Here is a 20,786-nt window from a genome sequence, read left to right on the forward strand (position 1 = left end):
TACCCTCAAAACATGTCCACATCCCAGTCCTGGGTATCTGAGAGCACATGTTACCTTATGTGGCAAAAGAGACTTTTGCAGATTAGATCAACTTAAGGATCTCAAGATGAGGAAATTATCCTGAATTTTCCAGTTGGGCTCCATATCATCACAGGGTCCCTGTAAGACGAACCCTAGAGAGGAAAATGAGATGTGATGATGAAACCAGAGCTTGGAGAGACTGACTGGAAAGATAGAGGCAAGGGGGCCACAAGCTAAGGAATGCTAGATTCTGGAAAAGGCAAAGAAACATTTCTCCCTGGAGGCTTCCAGAAAGAATGTAGCCTGACCAATACTATTATTTTGGACTTCTGACTTTCAGAATTATAAGAGAATAAATTGTGTTAAGCCACCTAGTTTGTTACAGCAGCAATAGGAAACTAATACACTTAGATAAGAAAGTAAATAAATAACTAGCATTTGAATAAATGAGTGATCAAATGAACAGAGGAATGAATGGAGAGAGTTCTAAATAGGAAGCAGGGCTGGGAGTGGCAGCTCACACCTATAATCCCAGAACTTTGGGAGGCTGAGGCAGGTGGATCATGAGGTCAGGAGTTCGAGACTAGCCTGGCCAATATAGTGAAACCCCAGCTCTATTAAAAATACAAAAACAATTAGCCAGGAGTGGTGGCGGGCACCTGTAATCCCAGCTACTTGGAGGCTGAGGCAGGAGAATCACTTGAACCTGGGAGGTAGAGGTTGCAATGAGCCAAGATTGTGGAATTGCACTCCAGCCTGGGCAACAAGAGCAAAACTCCATCTAAAAAAAAAAAAAAAAAAAAAAAAAAAAAAAAAAAAAAAAAAAAAAAAGAAAGTGAAAAGGCCCAGGTTCAGGTGTCAAGGTCTTAGTGTAGATAATAAGCAGCCCTATCATTTAACTTGGGCCATATCATGTAATGTCTCTGAAAGAGCTAATGCTGTGGAATCTGACTGACCAGGGTTCAAAACCCTTCTAGGCTACTTCTTGGTTGTACATGCTTAGGCAAGCACTCACCTCTCTGAGCTTATATCCACACCTGTAAGATAGGGATAGTAAGGGCACCTCCTGCACAAAATTATTGTGGAGACAGAATGAGCTACAATCTAGTCACATTTGATGAGGCTCTGAATGAGGTAAATTTGAAATTGTGGTCACATGAAAATGTTATTAATGTCACTTCATGGCACAAAACTTGAAATCATGCAAATTCCCCAATTAAAAAAAGGTCAAAAATGGCAAAGTTGGTAAACTGTAAACCACTGATTACCACATAGTGGGACCATCTCAGTGGCTGAACAGAAAACACCCACTGTCCTTTGAGAGAATTCATGTTGAATTATGCAAGCTGTAAATTATACAAGCAACAAATTATGAAAGTTCTTTGGGAACATACCCCTGAACAAAATATGACTACGTTTAACACATGCAAAACAATTAGCAGGGACCTGGAACACAGAAAGCTATTACTCTGCTATTATTATATTAGCTCAGTGATAAAAGACTGAGAACAAACACTTCCACCACAGTGGAAAATGAAACTAACTCCAGCTTTCCCAGAGGACTAAGCTTTACATGGGTCTCTGGCTCCTTTCAGAGAAATCTTTCAAGTTGGAAAATTTGTGACAGGTGTGCTAATGACACCCCATATTATGAAGCAATACATTTTCCAGCTCTTGCCCAAAAAGCAGAATTTGGCAGCAGGGAGGTGTTAAGTATGCGCTCAGCTAGTATCACCATGCATACATCTTGAATAAACTATCTTGCTACTACTAGCCTTATTTAGAATAATAGAGTTTGTGAGATGAAGGGGCGCTCCCTGGGACTTGGCGCCACCCAGCATCACTTGCCCTTCTCTCTTTTCTCATTTCCTTAATGCCCAGGGCACGAGGCTGTCCCTACTGCATACGAGAAGTTCACTAAATGTTTGTTAAATGTACAATGAAACTTTATAGGTCATGTAACCCACCTTCCTCTCCCATTTATAGATAAGGAGCCTGAGGCCAATTAAAGGAATGACTGAAACATCCCCACCATGTAGCATTAATTCAAGTTAATGATTGTCTTCTCTCTGGAGGGAAGAGTTAATTTCCCAAAATAAATAGACCGTGTTATGGAGAGATAATAGTTATAAAAACATTTCTTAAAGTCTGTTTTTCTAAGCATCTTCCAGTTTCACAAAATGAATGCTGCTGCTGATGTTAAATGGCTACACCACAGATTTGGCTAATATCTGGTAAAGAACTCAGAAGAGAATAAGCAAAAAGAAAATATGAATCTGAAAGAAAGAGATCCACCATGAAGAAATCAGATAGAGCCCGAGAGTGATGTCTGATTATTTAGTTCTAATGAAGCCAGGTGTTACCTGGGGTAGGGAACAAATAATTTACTTTCGCAGATCTATATGACCCTTTTAGGCTGCACTGAACCATCCAATGCAGAATTTGAGTTCCATTTTATACTTTCACCTCAACTTTGTAGTAAAGCAGATATTCTGAATTCTAGGAAGAATTCAGAGCTAGTAGGACTGAAATCTTTTTCCTAACTTTAGGTGACCCCACATCAGGAAATGCTGAGCATGCCTTCCCTTTGTCAAGACCGCCCTTTCAGGAAGAATCTAAGCCCTTTCTCTAGAAATGAATCTTAGTGATTTTCCCACTGTCTTTACGAAGCTAATTTCTTCTGAGGTAGCTTAAGTCCACTCCTTGCATGATATTCACTGCACATAGGAAAGAGTTCTTACAACCTTCTTGAAGTAGCCCTGTGTAGATTATAAGAGTCAACCATTTAGGACACAGCCTTCTTAAGGTTAACTATGACCAGATACATACATACATACATACATATATATATATATATATATAATTTGCACTTTAGGTTCTGGGGTACATGTGCAGAACATGCAGGACTGTTGCATAGGTACATACATGGCAAGGTGGTTTGCTGCCTCCATCCCCCTGTCACCTATATCTGGCATTTCTCCCCATGTTACCCCTCCCCAACCTCCCTACACCCTGCTGTCCCTCCTCATTCCCCCCACCAACATAACCCAGTATGTGATGCTCCCCTCCCTGCGTCCATGTGTTCTCATTGTTCAACACCCACCTATGAGTGAGAACATGCAGTGTTTGATTTTCTGCTTTTGTATCAGTTGGCTGAGAATGATGGTTTCCAGATTCATCCATGTCCCTACGTAGGACACAAACTCATCGTTTTTTATGGCCACATAATATTCCATGGTGTGTATGTACCACATTTTCCTTGTCCAGTCTATCATTGATGGGCATTTGGGTTGCTTCCAGGTCTTTGCTATTGTAAACAGTACCACACTGAACATATGTGTACATGTATCTTTATAATAGAACAATTTATAATACTTTGGATCTATACCCCATAATGGGATTACTGGGTCAAATGGAATTTCTGTTTCTAGGTCCTCAAGGAATTGCCACATTGTCTTCCAGAATGGTTGAACTAATTTACACTCCCACCAACAGTGTAAACGTGTTCCTATTACTCCACATCCTCTCCAGCATCTGCTGTCTCCAGATTTTTTAATGATCAACATTCTAAGTGGTGTGAGATGGTACCTCAATGTGGGTTTGATTTGCATTTCTCTAATGACCAGTGATGATGAACATTTTTTCATGTTTCTTGGCCTCATATATGTCTTCTTTTGAAAAGTGTCTGTTCATATCTTTTACCCACTTTTGAATGGGTTTTTTTTTCTTGTAAATCTGTTTTAGTTCTTTATAGATTCTGGATGTTAGCCCTTTGTCAGATGGGTAGATTGCAAAAATTTTTTTCCATTATCTTGGTTGCCAGATTACTCTAATGATTATTTCTTTTGCTGCACAAAAGCTCTGGAGTTTAATTAGATCCCATTTGTCTATTTTGGCTTTTGTTGCCAATGCTTTTGGTGTTTTATTCATGAAGTCCTTGCTTATGCCTATGTCCTGAATGGTTTCGCCTAGGTTTCCTTCTAGGGTTTTTATGGTGTTAGATCTTATGTTTAAGTCCTTAATCTATCTGGAGTTAATTACTTTTACTTGTGTTACCATATTCCTCCCAATCCCTTTTCACAACCAGTTGGATTGTAGAGCCCTGAACTCATAAATTCAGGTAAGCTAATGCTATGTTACACTAATCAGCTGGGTTCCTATGCTTGCTTTCCCATATCCACTGGCTTTTTGGCTAGCAAAAACCTAGGGCTATCCAGTGATGACTTTACATTTCCACCAATGTCCTTGCTTTTTTTAACCTTTTCATACATAGTTGTGCAGTGGATTCTGGGTCTCTATTTGTGATTTGAAGTGATTTTCAGTAGAAGTCTGAAATTTATCTATATACAGTGTCTGTGCTGTTTCTACTGCATTTTCCTTTTCCACTGTACCAGAGCCTTCTCACCTGTGTAGGCAACCTGGACCATACTCAGATTAGATGTACTGCTTCCTAGCCTGGCAGTGTTGCTAGTGTTAAAGGACAATGGGATAAGGATTATCAGAAGAAGACAAAGACCTGTTATTTCACTGACGGCTTTTTGAACCGCCTTAGACTCCTCATTGCCCGAGGTACCAGGCCAGACCCAGAAGCACTGCATACACCCCAGACCTCATCTAGGGCTGCCCTCCACTCTCAGTCTCACTGTAACTTTTTATTTCCAGGTCATTACTTAATTATCTGGAGTTGCTTATTCTCCACAAGCCTGCTGTGAAGGTTCACATCACTGCACCTTTACCTAAGCATCCCTTCTACCCGAAATGCCTTTCACTGAGTTCTCTGTTCCACAAGCCCACCTTAAATATCACACCTCTGACAAGACTTATTCCTCAACTCCTCAGTCCTGTGTTCCCAGAGAATGTTGTACATACCTCTCTTTTAGTCCTGGCCACAGAGTACTGTAGTGCTTTTCCGAGTATCTCTCATTCACCATAAGGTTTTTTTTTTTTTTTTTTTTTTTTTTTTTTTTTTTTTTCATCTCCCTAGTATCAAATCTACACTCTGTTTCACAGTAGGAGTTTAAGAAATGAATGAATCGAATAAACATGTATATGATTCCTCCAACCAGAGGTGACTAGGTGGCTCCTAGCAATGGGGTCTGGAACATACCTTTTATTATCTCTGGTTCGGAAAGGACAAACCTAGAGAAACATGAGAAAAACAAACAGACCAGTAGCCAGCCAAGAGTAATAAACATGCTGTACCTGATAGACCATTATATTAACATTGTCTTCTTTTTTCTGCTCTGGAGATCCTTGACTCTGCAATAGATTTCGTACTGTTTCTTCCATCCTGAGAAACAAAAACGTGAAGAATTTCTTAAAGAAGGTTTCTGATTAACATGGATCCACTCAAATTGTAGAAATCATTCTTCTATGTGTATTTTCCAAGCTTCAACCTGGAAATCTCTTTCCACTTCTCTCTCCTTCATCCCTATTAACTGTCATGAAGTCCTTTGCAACCATTCTTTAGGATGCCTTTACATTCTCTCTCTCTCTACCATTCAGGTCCCCCTTGTTGGCCTTGGACATCTAAACTCATACACCCATCTCCCAATAACCCTCTTCATTTCCAATCGCCTCCTTTTAATTTGACACGGTATCACCACATCAATCTTCCTGAAATGCCACTTTGATTTTTAAACGTCAATTTTCAAAGGTAACCAATATAATAAGAATGCATTCTTTCCATGTCTTTCTAGGACGCACTAAGAGATTTACTTCATTCTTCTCAACTACAGTCATACATTGCTTCCTGACAGGAATACATCCTGAGAAATGTTCAAATGCATCATTAGGTGATTTTATCATTGTGCAAACATCAGAGAGTGTACTTATATAAACCCGAACGGGATAGCCTACAACACAACTAGGCTATTAGGTATTGCCAATTGCTCTTAGGCTACAAACCTGTGTAACATGTTAAGGTCCTGAGCACTGTAGGAAAATTATAAAACAATAGTATTTGTGTATCTAAACATACCTAATATAGAAAAGGTACAGGAAAAATACCATATAGAAGATATAAAACGGTTCACCTATATAGGCCACTTGCCACAAATAGAGCTCACAGGACTGGAAGTTTCTCTGGGTGAGTCAGCGAGTGAGGGGTGAGTGAATGTGAAGGCCCAGGACATTACTGTACACTGTATTCTTACACTACACTAAATCGATAAGTTTTCTTTCTTCAATAATAAACCTTAGCATACTATAATTTTTGCTTTATAAACTTAAATTAAAAAAAAAACTTTGATACTTGAAATAGCATTTATCTTAAAACATAAATATTTTGTATAAGTTATATAAAAATATTTTCTTTATGTCCTTAGTATATAACCTTTTAAAAAGTTGTTTTAAAAAACATTTTTGGGCGGGACATGGTGGCACACATCTGTAATCCCAGCACTTTTGGAGGCTGAGGTGGGTGGATTACCTGAGGTCAGGAGTTCAAGACATGCCTGATCAATATTGTGAAAGCCCGTCTCTACTAAAAATACAAAAATTAGCCGGATGTGGTGGCCCACACCTGTAATCCCAGCTGCTTGTGAGGCTGAGACAAAAGAATCGCCTGAACCTTGGAGGCAGACGTTGCAGTGAGCTGAGATAGATTGCGCCACTGCACTCCATCTGGGTGACAGAGAGAGACTTTGTCTGAAAAAAAAAAAAAAAAAAAAAAATCTGGCCAGCCGGGCACAGTGGGTTATGCCTGCAATCCTAACAGTTTGGGAGGCTGAGGTCAGGAGTTCGAAACCAGCCTGACCAACAGGGTGAAATCCCATGCCTACTAAAACTACAAAAAATTAGCCAGGCATGGTGGCACACACCTGTAATACAGCTACTTGGGAGGCTGAGGCACACGAATTGCTTGAACCGGAGGCAGAGACTTCAGTGAGCTGAGATCATGCCACTGGACTCCAGCCTGGGCCACAAGAGCAAAACTCTGTCTCAAAACAAAACAGAACAAAACTAACATTTTACATTAAATTATTAAAAACTAAGGCACAAACAAACACATTAGTCTAGTCCTATGCAGGGTCAGGATCATCAAGGTGTCACCAGACAACAGGAATTTTTCAGCTGCATTATAGTTTTAAGAGACCACTATTTTGCATCCAGTCCACTGCTGACAAAATATCACTATGTGGCACATGAATGTACTTCCTGGTATGTCATGATGGGAATGTAAGTGACTTAAGCATTTCCCTACTTATAGAATTTAAATTACTTCAACTTTGTTATTTCAAATAATCAACATCTTTACACATACATCTTTATACACATTTATGAGTATTTCTACAAATTATAATATCTATTACATGTTATAATCCTGTTTTGTTTTAAATATGTACCTCCAGTCATTCCCCATTAACAAGAAGTAAAGAGTAAAGGAAACACACCCATTCCCATTCCCAGACATCCACTTATGATGGTGATACTTCTTGGAACATTACCTCCTTTCCATCCTCCTGTATTTCATCCCTCTTTCCAGATATCTTAGGAAAAGGAGCTATCTTAGGAAGTGAAACTTTACCTTAAGTAGAATTAGAAACTTAAGATTTCTAACTTGTTACTTTCCCTTAAGAAACCTTAATAAACTTTACCTTAAGTTTCACTTCCTACGTTATCTCCTCTTTGAATTCCTATAGCCCTATACATCAAACCATTAATTCTATCACTTAAAAATCCTTCACTTTAATGCTCAAATAGTTTGTATACACAAGTTCTTATCTTCTGGAATAAATGACAACATTTAGTGCAGGACAGTGCCATGTACTTCTAATGTATCTCTCTAAATTGTAGAAAAAATACATACTCAGTAGACATGATTAGATGAATCCTCTGCTCATTCATTTTTTAAAGGTTGAAGTAGTTACTCTATGCCAGACACTCACCCTGTAGGTTCAGACTGTCTATGAATGACCTCATCATTGGGGCCCACCCATGAAGATTCATAGACCCAAACTCTGGGAGCAAGAAGCCAGACTCAATGTCCTGAACATGGTGCTCACTGCCCAGAACCTGAGCTGGTGGTCTTTTCCAGTCCCATCTTGAAGCATGTATTTTTGTGACTCAGTATGATACTGGCTGAAGAGAATTGTGAGGAAAAGCAGGCTGATCCAGCTTCTCGCTCTTACTAAGGGTTTCCCATATGACAAATTAAGGGCTCTACGAGATCGGTGAATTCGCTGATGTGGGAGGGCCATTGCAGTAAGCAGGATGGAAATGCCACCTTTCTAATATGGCACACAACTACTCAGCAGCAGAGGAAACTGCAGACAACTGGGACAGACTAGACCTGGATGATTAATTGGAGAAATTCTGCCTTCACAGAGGATAGCACCAGGACTCATTTGGGCTTTCAGGAAGATGGTGGACACTGGCTATGAGTACTCCAAGAATGATTTGTGACCATACATTTATACAAGCCACCTCTGCATGTATCCAGTTGAGAGAGCAGAAGCTGTTCCCTATATTTCACAAATCTTATGTTATTAATAATAACTCAATTTAATAGTACTTTTAACTTGTCAAATAACTCTCTCATCTGTTAATCATTATAATTTACTTTTAAAAACTCATTCTATCTCTTTGGTAGATGAGACACCTAAGGCATAGAAAGGTTAGTTGGCTTATTTAAGGGATCATGGTTAGTTGGATAGGGAGTTTGGATGAAATTATTTTTATTGACTCTAAATATAGCAGCCTCTTTCTACCTTACCTTACTGACATTCAGGAAAATGTTTTTAAATGAGTAAGAATTTAACTCCAATTTTAACTAGGAGTTATCTTGGCAAACAACTTTGGATGCTGAGCCCAAGAAGGCAATAATACCATTTCTGACCTGGGGAGAGCACGAGAAAAACTGAGCTTAAGTGAAAAAAAAAAAAAATCAGTGCAAAGAAGTCACAAATTCTGAAACAATAAGTGATCAGAACCAATTGCTAATACTTTATTTAATTTTATGTAAACAAGCTCTTTTCCATCATGTTTGTCGAACTGTCATAAACAAAGAAGCAATGACAGTGGTCCTATGACTTGCCCAAGATCACTCAGCTTGTTCCTGGCAGATCAGGGCCTAGTCTTCTGGTTTTCTAAATATTAGTCTACTTTCTTCCCAGCTTAGCACAGAAGCTGTATGTCTTTTAATTTTTATTTCAATTATTTATAAACATCTGACTTAAAAGTGGCCAAATAGTTAGAACTCAGTTAAAATGAAATAATATTATTTTTTACCAAAAACAGAATTCTGTCTCAATGTGTATCTTGCTGAATTTTCTCTTCTGTATAATTACAAGCTCCAGACAAAAGTTGCTGGATCAAAAAGAAAAACATGTAATCACCTTTCCCCCATTCTTCTTGGCTTTATACTTAAAAAATAGGAGAAAGTGGGGGTGGACAGGAAATTATTAAAACAATCTTGAACAGTTCAGAACCCTTAGTAATATGATAAACACTTTTCTGGCACTACTTTATGATTAATTAAAAGCAATTACATTTCCCATCTACATCTTGGAACAGAGTCACCGGGCCCCTTCCCAACCCTTGGTAAAAAATCAAGTTGTCCTATCTTTTTATAACTCCTATGTCTCAGGTCACAGAGAAAATGTTTTGAACCTGATAGGAATATGCCATTATTTACTCCCCGATGACATTTTTTAAAAAAAATCTTATTTAACAAACTTCTCTAATTTCCTGAAAACCAAAGACTGAGGCATCATCCATTGTTGTTTGATGCCTGCTGACATTGTTTCATTTTATTATTCTGATAGATAATGAATGAAAGTTTGCATTACTAGTCAGCTCATAGTACAGTTCTGCCATCTGTCTTCCCAGTATGATTTAGAGATAAGCCATTCTTCCCTCTGGTTCAGGCTTGGGCAGAATTTTGTGGTTTTTGTTTGTTTATTGAATAGCTGGTTGCAATTTATCCTTAAACACTGACCTTAATCCATGTTTTCTAGCTCTCCATTCCTTTCACCCACCTGAAACTAAGACCCTTTTCCCCTAAATACTGATCAAGTAGCTGCCATAACTAAAAACATAGAAACCACAATTTTACTTAATGATTTGTAATACATTCTAATGTACATCAAGTGAACTATTTTTAAAAAGTTAACTCCTGGGACAGCCAGAGGAAATAAACCAAATACAGTATGTCTCGGCTAACATTAGGTATAAATGCAGACATTTTATTTTATTAAAATAGATTCATTTTTAAGGTATATATTATGTAATCAATAAATTCTTATTATAGTGTTTCCTCTGGGGAAAGCATAAATGTTGCTTAAGAAGGGCACTAAGTTAGAATTAGGAAAATAGTACATTAAAAAATAATGCATGAGAAAAGTAGCAATTCAAAAGCACACAAGAGCAAGATTAGTGAGCCATTTTAACTAAAATCGCTCCCTGCTCCCAGGAGACCACCTTTGTCATTGACCTCCTTTTAAAGTGCAGACCGCTGGGGTACTTGTCATTGGATCTGTTTCCAATGTCTTAAGAGCTGGTCTGTCTAGACACCAAAGGAAGATCCTTCTGAAAGAAAACGTTAAAATACAATGGTTTCCTGAACACTTTCACGGTAAGACAACACCTAATAATGTCAAAGGACTTCTTTGTAATCAGATACTATGGTTCGGACTTTGAAGACCTTGACTTATTCAATAATGAAAGCAGTGTTGGAAAATATTACTCCAGGATATATTAGAAGCTGTTTATTCTAACATGTAAATGCCTGTGGGCTTTTTCACATGCCTTCCCTCCAACCCCAACTGCAAATATAGCTCTTTATTTTGATTAATGACATTCTAGGGACTGATCCAATTATTACACCAAATTGTTCTTTGTTGACTCCTATATTCAGATATTCAATTGAGGCTAACTTCATTTTTGACAGAAATAGAAAAGAACAGAAAACAAGAAGCCATTCAAGAAGTCATTCTCTCCAACCCACACTGATAACTGATAGGGCTCATTCAATTGAAGACTGAAGCAAATTAAATTTTGTCTTTAAGAAATATTTTAACATGTTTACTAGGTGATTAATTGAGTGCCAAATTAATGATGAAATTAACAATGAAATTATTCAATATTCCTTCACATTCTTCTAGTCGGGTGAGAGGCTACAAGAAGTCCCCGTCACATTCCCTTTGATTCCCCCATACCATGAAGTTTGTTAAGAGCTGCTACTGAAACTTGCAAATTGCTTTTCCATGTGTTTCACAGTATTTGATTCCCAATGTTCTCACTTTGAGAAACTATGTCAATTTAAGCAAGGGTCCCACCATGACTGAACTTCATTTAATGACAGGAAGAAAGAAGCTGCAGTTAAATTAGGAAGAGGCAGAGGGAGTGGGGTCACTGCAGCAACCCTCCTTCACCCTAGGACTCCTTCCTAGAAAATCCTGACACAACACAGCCCCATGTAAAGAACCATGCTCATCTTCTAGGGCCAGTGGCAATAATGAGGACCAGCATACTTTCCATATCTGCTGGAAAAGAAGGAATAATTGCAATAAAAATACTAGCTCCCTCTTATTGGATGCCTATGTAGTAGTGTTAAATATCTACACATACTTCAACTTGGATGTTCAAGAGAAACAAAATTCATTTATTTGTATATAACCAAACTAGTCTGTTCCTTGAACCTTCACAATACGACTGACTAGCATTAACTCTTGTCTAAAATCCTAGTTTAAATCCTAACTCTAGTCTAATAAGATGGATTTCTAAAATTTTTAAATTAAAATTTTAAATTAAAAAAACTAAAACATGTATCCATCAACATATAACTATCATATGCATTTCCTACACTGGAATATGTATCAGCTATCAAAAGGAATAACTGACGCATACAGCAACACTGAAGAATCTCACAAACTATGCTAAGTGAAAGAAGCCACACACAAGAGACAAAGTACTATGTGATTCCATTTATATGAAATTCTAGTATAGGCAAAATTAATCTATGGTGGAAAATTTAAGAATAGCAATTGTCTTGGGTGGTGGCAGGGATTAATTAGTAAGGACATAAAGGAACTTCCTGGGATGAGAGTAATGTTCTGTAATTCCATAGGAATCTGGACTGCACAGGTATATGCATTTGTTGGAATTCAGCCTATATTACATTTAAGATTTATGCATTTCATTGTATGTAAATTTCATCAAAAAAGAGAACTGTAAACACATATGGAACTGCAATTATTGATATATGCACATCTTGGGAATATGCCTTCCACTTATTTTATTTTATTTTATTTTATTTTTGAGACAAGCTCTCACACTATCACCCAGGCTGGAAGGTCACAGTGGTGCAATCTCGACTCACTGCAACCTTTGCTTCCCAGGTTCAAGTGATTTTCTAGGCTCAGACTCCCGATAGCTGGGACTACAGGCATGAGCCATCAATGCGTGGCTAATTGTTGTATTTTTTGGAGAGACAGGGTTTTCCCATGTTGCCCAGGCTGGCCTCAAACTCCTGAGCTTCATGTCTCAGCCTCCCAAAGTGCTGGGATTATGGTTGAGTTACTTTGAAATGCATAAAAAATGAGACAAATTGATGGACAAAGAAAAGGATGAATAGGTAGCTAGATATGTGGTAAAACAAGTACAGTACCTAAAAATGTGAGTTGCAGAATCTAGTTAGTATTTGGTATTCATTGTAAAATTCAACTTTTCTGTATGTTTACAATTTTTTATAATGAAGTATTGACAAAGTTCATATAGAACGTTTATCTCTTCAGTAAAAATGTTTAGCCTCTCAGCAGAAGAGGGGCACACTGCTTCTCTCCCATAGATAGTTCATAGGCACACACAAGTCTGGTTGGGTGCATTAGGGTCTTTGTAAAGCAGGGGACTCAGCTGTGGTGTCATCTTAAAGCCCTTTGTTTATAGGTTTGCCACTGGCCCTGTATCTAAAGGTTCTGAGGCTGGGAGAGCTCCCAGGCTTTTCGTTCTGCTTTGCAGAGCTTGGGAGTATGGCACTTGGACTGCTCTTCATCTTAGCTTCTGCTGGTTACAGTGCCCCGAATCTTCTCTGTCACCACCTCTCAGCCTGCTAACCTGGCAGCCCATCTGCAGACACTGCTGTGGGGTGCCCTTGCTGTAACATCTCAGACCCCAAACTAGACTCATTTGCTCTCCAAATCTGTAAACCACAAAAAATGTGAGGGCAGCCTGGAAAGGTAAAACTCCCTGAATGTGCATACTAAGATCACCAAGGGGGTGTCCCATTTCCCAGTTCATCTGAGTGAATACACAGCCCATGGTCCTTTCCCTAAATCTTAAATGAAAGTGGCAATCTAAGCACCCCTCTGTCCTTCATGTAATCTACCAACTAAAGTACTTGTTTCACTCTTCTGTTTCCCTCTCCTTTTCTGTCCTTTCAGCTCTCTCTAGCACTGGAAAAGGAATGCTTTCTCAAGACTTCCTGAATACTGCATGTGGCTCCTTTCAACTCCAGTCTCTTGGCTAAGTCTACAGATGATGATGAATAAAAGTATTTTCTCTATGCAACAGGAAAGCTCTATGTTCTTGGTAATCTAGACTTGGCCTTTCAGATGTTAAGGGTAGGAAAATGAAGAAATCTGTGTAATTCTTGTTTAAGACGACCACCATACTCACAAAACCTTATCTTATTGCTTAATTCTGTTTTGTAGAAATTGAATATTTCTTCCTCCATTTACACAGAATTCCTAGAGAATTCAAACTAGAGAAAAGCTCAACATTAAAGTGACAAAATTTTTAAATCACATGGATTTTTTTTTTTCTTTTTTTTTATTGCATTTTAGGTTTTGGGGTACATGTGATGAACATGCAAGATTGTTGCATAGGTACACACATGGCAGTGTGCTTTGCTGCCTTCCATCCCCTCACCTGTATCTGTCATTTCTCCCCATGCTATCTCTTCCCACCTCCCCACCCCCCGCCCCTCCCCCATTTCCCCCCAACAGACCCCAGTGTGTAGTGCTCCCCTCCCTGTGTCCATGTGTTCTCATTGTTCAACACCCGCCTATGAGCGAGAATATACGGTGTTTGATTTTCTGCTCTTGTGTCAGTTTGCTGAGAATGATGGTTTCCAGGTTCATCCATGTCCCTATAAAGGACGTGAACTCATCGTTTTTGATGGCTGCATAATATTCCATGGTGTATATGTACCACATTTTCCCTATCCAGTCTATCATCGTTGGGCATTTGGGTTGGTTCCAGGTCTTTGCTATTGTAAACAGTGCTGCAATGAACATTCGTGTGCACGTGTCCTTGTAGTAGAATGATTTATAATCCTTTGGATATATACCCAGTAATGGGATTGCTGGGTCAAATGGGATTTCTATTTTTAGGTCCTTGAGGAATCGCCACACTGTCTTCCACAATGGTTGAATTAATTTACATTCCCACCAACAGTGTAAACGTGTTCCTATTTCTCCACATCCTCTCCAGCATCTGTTGTTTCCCGATTTTTTAATGATCGCCATTCTAACTGGTGTGAGATGGTATCTCAATGTGGTTTTGATTTGCATTTCTCTGATGACCAGTGATGATGAGCATTTTTTCATATGTTTGTTGGCCTCCTGTATGTCTTCTTTTGTAAAGTATCTGTTCATATCCTTTGCCCATTTTTGAATGGGCTTGTTTGTTTTTTTCTTGTAGATCTGCTTTAGTTCTTTGTAAATTCTGGATATCAGCCCCTTGTCAGATGGGTAGACTGCAAAAATTTTTTCCCATTCTGTTGGTTGCCGATTCACTCTACTGACTGTTTCTTTTGCCGTGCAGAAGCTGTGGAGTTTGATTAGGTCCCATTTGTCTATTTTGGCTTTTGTTGCCATTGCTTTTGGCGTTTTGGTCATGAAGTCCTTGCCTACACCTATGTCCTGAATGGTTTTGCCTAGATTTTCTTCTAAGGTTTTTATGGTATTAGGTCTGATGTTTAAGTCTTTAATCCATCTGGAGTTAATTTTGGTGTAAGGTGTCAGGAAGGGGTCCTGTTTCTGCTTTCTGCACATGGCTAGCCAGTTTTCCCAACACCATTTATTAAACAGGGAGTCCTTTCCCCATTGCTTGTTTTTGTCAGGTTTGTCGAAGATCAGATGGTTGTGGGTATGTTGTATTTCCTGTGAGGCCTCTGTTCTGTTCCATTGGTCTATATCTCTGTTTTGGTACCAGTACCATGCTGTTTTGATTACTGTAGCCTTGTAGTATAGTTTGAAGTCCGGTAATGTGATGCCTCCCGCTTTGTTCTTTTTGCTTAGAATTGACTTGGCTATGCGGGCTCTCTTTTGGTTCCATATGAAGTTTAAGGTGTTTTTTTCCAGTTCTGTGAAGAAGGTCATTGGTAGCTTGATGGGAATAGCGTTGAATCTGTAAATTACTTTGGGCAGTATGGCCATTTTCACGATGTTGATTCTTCCTAACCATGAACATGGAATGTTTCTCCATCTGTTTGTATCCTCTCTTATTTCGTTGAGCAATGGCTTGTAGTTCTCCTTGAAGAGGTCCTTTACGTTCCTTGTTAGTTGTATTCCTAGGTACTTTATTCTCTTTGTAGCAATTGTGAATGGCAGTTCGTTCTTGATTTGAATCTCTTGAAGTCTATTACTGGTGTATAGGAATGCTTGTGATTTTTGCACGTTGATTTTGTATCCTGAGACTTTGCTGAAGTTGTTGATCAGTTTCAGGAGATTTTGGGCTGAGATGATGGGGTCTTCCAGATATACAATCATGTCATCTGCAAATAGAGACAATTTGATTTCCTCCTTTCCAATTTGGATACCCTTTATTTCTTTTTCTTGCCTGATTGCTCTGGCTAGAACTTCCAGTACTATATTGAATAGGAGTGGTGAGAGAGGGCATCCTTGTCTAGTGCCAGATTTCAAAGGGAATGCTTCCAGTTTTTGCCCATTCAGTATGATATTGGCTGTTGGTTTGTCGTAAATAGCTTTTATTGTTTTGAGATACGTTCCGTCAATACCTAGTTTATTGAGGGTTTTTAGCATAAAGGGTTGTTGAATTTTGTCAAAAGCCTTCTCTGCATCAATCGAGACAATCATGTGGTTTTTGTCTTTGGTTCTGTTTATGTGGTGAATTACGTTTATGGACTTGCGTATGTTGAACCAGCCTTGCATCCCCGGGATGAATCCTACTTGATCATGGTGGATGAGCTTTTTGATATGCTGTTGCAATCGGTTTGCCAGTATTTTATTGAAGATTTTTGCATCTATGTTCATCATGGATATTGGCCTGAAATTTTCTTTTCTTGTTGAGTCTCTGCCGGGTTTTGGTATCAGGATGATGTTTGTCTCGTAAAATGATTTGGGAAGGATTCCCTCTTTTTGGATTGTCTGAAATAGTTTCAGAAGGAATGGTATCAGCTCCTCCTTGTATGTCTGGTAGAATTCAGCTGTGAACCCATCTGGACCTGGGCTTTTTTTGGGTGGTAGGCTCTTTATTGCTGCCTCGACTTCAGACCATGTTATTGGTCTATTCAGGGTTTCAGCTTCTTCCAGGTTTAGGCTTGGGAGGTTGCAGGTGTCCAGGAATTTATCCATTTCTTCCAGGTTTACTAGTTTATGTGCATAGAGTTGTTTGTAATAATCTCTGATGATGGTTTGGATTTCTGTGGAATCTGTGGTGATATCCCCTTTATCGTTTTTTATTGCATCAATTTGGTTATTCTCTCTTTTCTTTTTTATTAATCTGGCTAGTGGTCTATTTTGTTGATCTTTTCAAAAAACCAGCTCCTGGATTTATTGATTTTTTGAAGAGTTTTTTGTGTCTCTATTTCCTTCAGTTCTGCTCTGATCTTAGTTATTTCCTGTCTTCTGCTAGGTTTTGAGTTTTTTTGATCTTGCTCCTCTAGCTCTTTCAATTTTGATGATAGGGTGTCAATTTTAGATCTCTCCTTTCTTTTCATGTGGGCACTCATTGCTATATATTTTCCTCTAGAGACTGCTTTAAATGTGTCCCAGAGATTCTGGTATGTTGTGTCTTCGTTCTCATTGGTTTCGAAGAACATCTTTATTTCTGCCTTCATTTCATTGTTTATCCAGTCAACATTCAAGAGCAAGTTGTTCAGTTTCCATGAAGCTGTGCGGTTCTGAGTTAGTTTCTGCATTCTGAGTTCTAACTCGATTGCACTGTGGTCTGAGAGACTGTTTGTTATGATTTCTGTTCTTTTGCATTTGCTGAGGAGTGATTTATTGCCAATTATGTGGTCAATTTTAGAGTAGGTGTGATGTGGTGCTGAGAAGAATGTATATTCTGTGGATTTGGGGTGGAGAGTTCTGTAAATGTCTATTAGGTTTGCTCGTTCCAGGTCTGTATTCAGGTCCTGGATATCCTTGTTGATTTTCTGTCTGGTTGATCTGTCTAATATTGACAATGGGGTGTTAAAGTCTCCCACTATTATTGTGTGGGAGTCTAAGTCTCTTTGTAAGTCATTAAGAACTTGCCTTATGTATCTGGGTGCTCCTGTATTGGGTGCATATATATTTAGGATCGTTAGCTCTTCTTGTTGCAGTGATCCTTTTACCATTATGTAATGTTCTTCTTTGTCTCTTTTGATCTTTGTTGCTTTAAAGTCTATTTTATCAGAGATGAGAATTGCAACTCCTGCCTTTTTTTGCTCTCCATTTGCTTGGTAGATCTTCCTCCATCCCTTTATTTTGAGCCTTTGTGTATCCTTGCATGTAAGATGGGTTTCCTGGATACAGCACACTGATGGGTTTTGGCTTTTTATCCAATTTGCCAGTCTGTGTCTTTTGATTGGGGCATTTAGTCCATTGACATTTAGGGATAGTATTGTTATGTGTGAATTTGATGCTGTCATTTTGATGCTACCTGGCTGTTTTGTTGGTTAGTTGATGCTGATTCTTGATTGTGTTGCTGTTTTTTTACCATTTGGTGTGTTTTTGGAGTGGCTGGTACTGGTTGTTCCTTTATATGTGTAGAGCCTCTTTCAGGAGTTCTTGTAGAGCAGGTTTGGTGGTGATGAAATCTCTGAGTGCTTGCTTGTTCACAAAGGATTTTATTTTTCCTTCACTTATGAAGCTGAGTTTGGCTGGATAGGAGATTCTGGGTTGAAAGTTCTTTTCTTTAGGGATATTGAATATTGGCCCCCAGTCTCTTCTGGCTTGTAGGGTTTCTGCTGAGAGATCTGCTGTGAGTCTAATGGGCTTCCCTTTGTGGGTAACCCGACCTTTCTCTCTGGCTGCCCTTAGCATTTTCTCTTTCATTTCAACCCTGGTGAATCTGACGATTATGTGCCTTGGGGTTGCTCTTCTTGAGGAATATCTCTGTGGTGTTCTCTGTATTTCCTGGATTTGAATATTGGTCTGCCTTGCTAGGTTAGGGAAGTTTTCCTGGATAATATCCTGAAGAGTATTTTCCAGCTTGGATTCATTCTCTTCATCACATTCAGGTACACCTATCAGACGTAGATTAGGTCTTTTCACATAGTCCCACATTTCTTGAAGATTTTGTTCATTCCTTTTTGCGCTTTTTTCTCTGTTCTTGCCTTCTCTTTTTATTTCATTGAGTTGGTCTTCGACCTCTGATATCCTTTCTTCTGCTTGGTCAATTCGGCTGTTGAAGCTTGTGCATGCTTCACGAAGTTCTCGTGTTGCGTTTTTCAGCTCCATCAATTCACTTATTCTCCTCTCTATGCTGTCCATTCTCGTCAGCAGTTCGTCCAATCTTTTTTCAAGGTTCCTATTTTCTTTGCGATGGGTTAGAACATGTTCTTTTAGCTCATTGTAGTTTCTTACTACCCATCTTCTGAAGTCTGATTCTGTCATTTCATCACCCTCCTTCTCCATCCGGTCTGGTTCCCTTGCTGGTGAGGAGTTGTGATCACTTTTAGGAGGAGAGGTGTTCTGGTTTCGGGAGTTTTCATCCTTTTTACGCTGGTTTCTACCCATTTTTGTGGGTTTATCCACCTGTTGTCTGTCTCTGTCCCAGGTAGTTGGAGCTTTATGAGTTTCCCTTGCACTACTGCCTTTTTTGATTTTTTTTTTTTCAGTTCCGACCCGCCCAGCTAGCAGCACGCCTAGCCTCTGCCTGCCTGCAGGGGCTTTGCTGAGCTGCTGTGGGCTCCGCCCAGCTGCCCTGAGCTCTTCCCTGTAGTCCTTTTTATATGGGCGTAGTTAGAACTGTCTGGGCAATGGTGGCCCCGCCTCTGTTATGGCGGACTCTCTCTGTTGTGGCAGGTTGCCTCGGCAACGGCGGGTTGCCTCGGCAACGGCAGCCTGCCTCTGTAGGGGTGGAGAGTCTCAGTAATGGCGGAAGCCCCTCCCCCACGGAGCCGGACCGTCCGGGTTCAGCTGTGCTTGGTTTGAAGGGCTCAACCCAGAGGGTTTCCAATTACTGTTTTTGTTTTCGTTGTTGTTGGGGGTGGAGGGGTGGGACCAACCGAGCCTGATCACCTGGCTCCCTGACTCAGAGTCTTTTCTTTTAAGTTGAAGGATCCCGCGTTCCGGTCGCTTGTTGAAAAGGCGCCGGGATCTCCCGTGCTGCGACTCACGGAGTCGGCTCGAACCGCGGCGCCGGCTCCTGGCGGATTTTTTGTCTAGGAATCTCCTGGCCTGGCTCGCTATTTCAGATGAATGGGCTATTCTGCCGTCTCAAGGCTCTGCTCGCCAGCTAAGAGGGCTCCCAGACCAGTGGCTTTTGTACGGAGAACCGCAGCAACAGGGAGTGGTCACAGCAGCCGCGCGGGCGGAATCAGCCCCGTGGGGGCCAAAACAGCCGCACCGGCTGGGACTGCGACGCTGGCGACCCCTCTGCCTGGGTATCTCCTGGTCTGTGGGCAATAAGAGTTCGTCTGGAAATGCGGCGTCCACTCACCCTCTGCACTTTCACTGGGAGCTGAAGTCCTGAGCTGTTCTTAGGCAGCCATCTTGAAAGTCTATCAATCACATGGATTTTAAACACACATACTATTGTGTTACAACTACTGTTTGAAAGACACTAATTGAATCCATAGAAGCCCACAGGCCCATTTTTAATGTATTTACATATATATTTATTATTTCATTTATTTAAAAATGCATACATTGAGGTTCCATGAGAATACAGAACTCATTCTAGAAGATACTCCCAGTAATAGTAGAGCTGGTATTGGAACAATTTGGCTCCAAACTTGTAATTTTTTTCTACTGTGCCACAGCGGCAGTCACTCAAATATTTAAACCACCTTGGTGTTTACTTGGCTGGGTATGAACATTTTCTGCTATACTGTTACCACATGGTAACATCTGGATCGATGGGTTCTTGTTACTTGCAAATGCTGTATGGTTAGCTCTCTGTGTCTGTGAGTTCTGCATCTGTGGATTCGACCAATCATAGATTGAAAATATGCAGGAAAAAACTGCACAAAGTTCCAAAACACAATTCTTGAATTTGCCATACACTGAGTACTACATTAAATCCACAGGAATGAAGTGATGTGTAGGCATCATATTAGGTATTAAAAGCAATCCAGAGATGATTTAAAGTATACAGGGTGATGTGTGTCAATTATATGAAAATATGGTATTCTGCCATTTTATATAAAAAAGTCGAGCATCCCGATTCTGGTATTTGAAGGTTGGTCCTGGAATCAATCCCTCATAGAAACTGAGGGCAACTGTACTTGCACTAGTCAATCTTTTATCCCAATTAGATCAAAATTCTTCTAGATCCAGGTTTTATGCACAGTGATATAGCAGTATCCCTTAGCCATAGGGGATATGTTCCAAGATTCCCTCAGTGAATGCCTAAAACCTTGGATAGTATGG

At 39.7% G+C, this 20,786-nt stretch overlaps 1 protein-coding gene across 15 annotated transcripts in view; it reads right to left on the reverse strand.

Annotated features, from left to right (window-relative positions):
* Positions 1-20,786, reverse strand: part of NCKAP5 (NCK associated protein 5) — a 986,396-nt gene that overhangs the window by 319,880 nt on the left and 645,730 nt on the right. For all 15 annotated transcript variants that reach the window (XM_074399885.1, XM_074399884.1, XM_074399883.1 and 12 more), the window contains one exon: positions 5,224-5,311. In XM_074399885.1, coding sequence (XP_074255986.1) covers positions 5,224-5,311 — 88 coding nt within the window. The remainder of the gene's footprint in view (positions 1-5,223; positions 5,312-20,786) is intronic.

Source organism: Saimiri boliviensis, chromosome 5 (assembly GCF_048565385.1).
Source record: "Saimiri boliviensis isolate mSaiBol1 chromosome 5, mSaiBol1.pri, whole genome shotgun sequence".
Classification (NCBI taxonomy): domain Eukaryota; kingdom Metazoa; phylum Chordata; class Mammalia; order Primates; family Cebidae; genus Saimiri; species Saimiri boliviensis.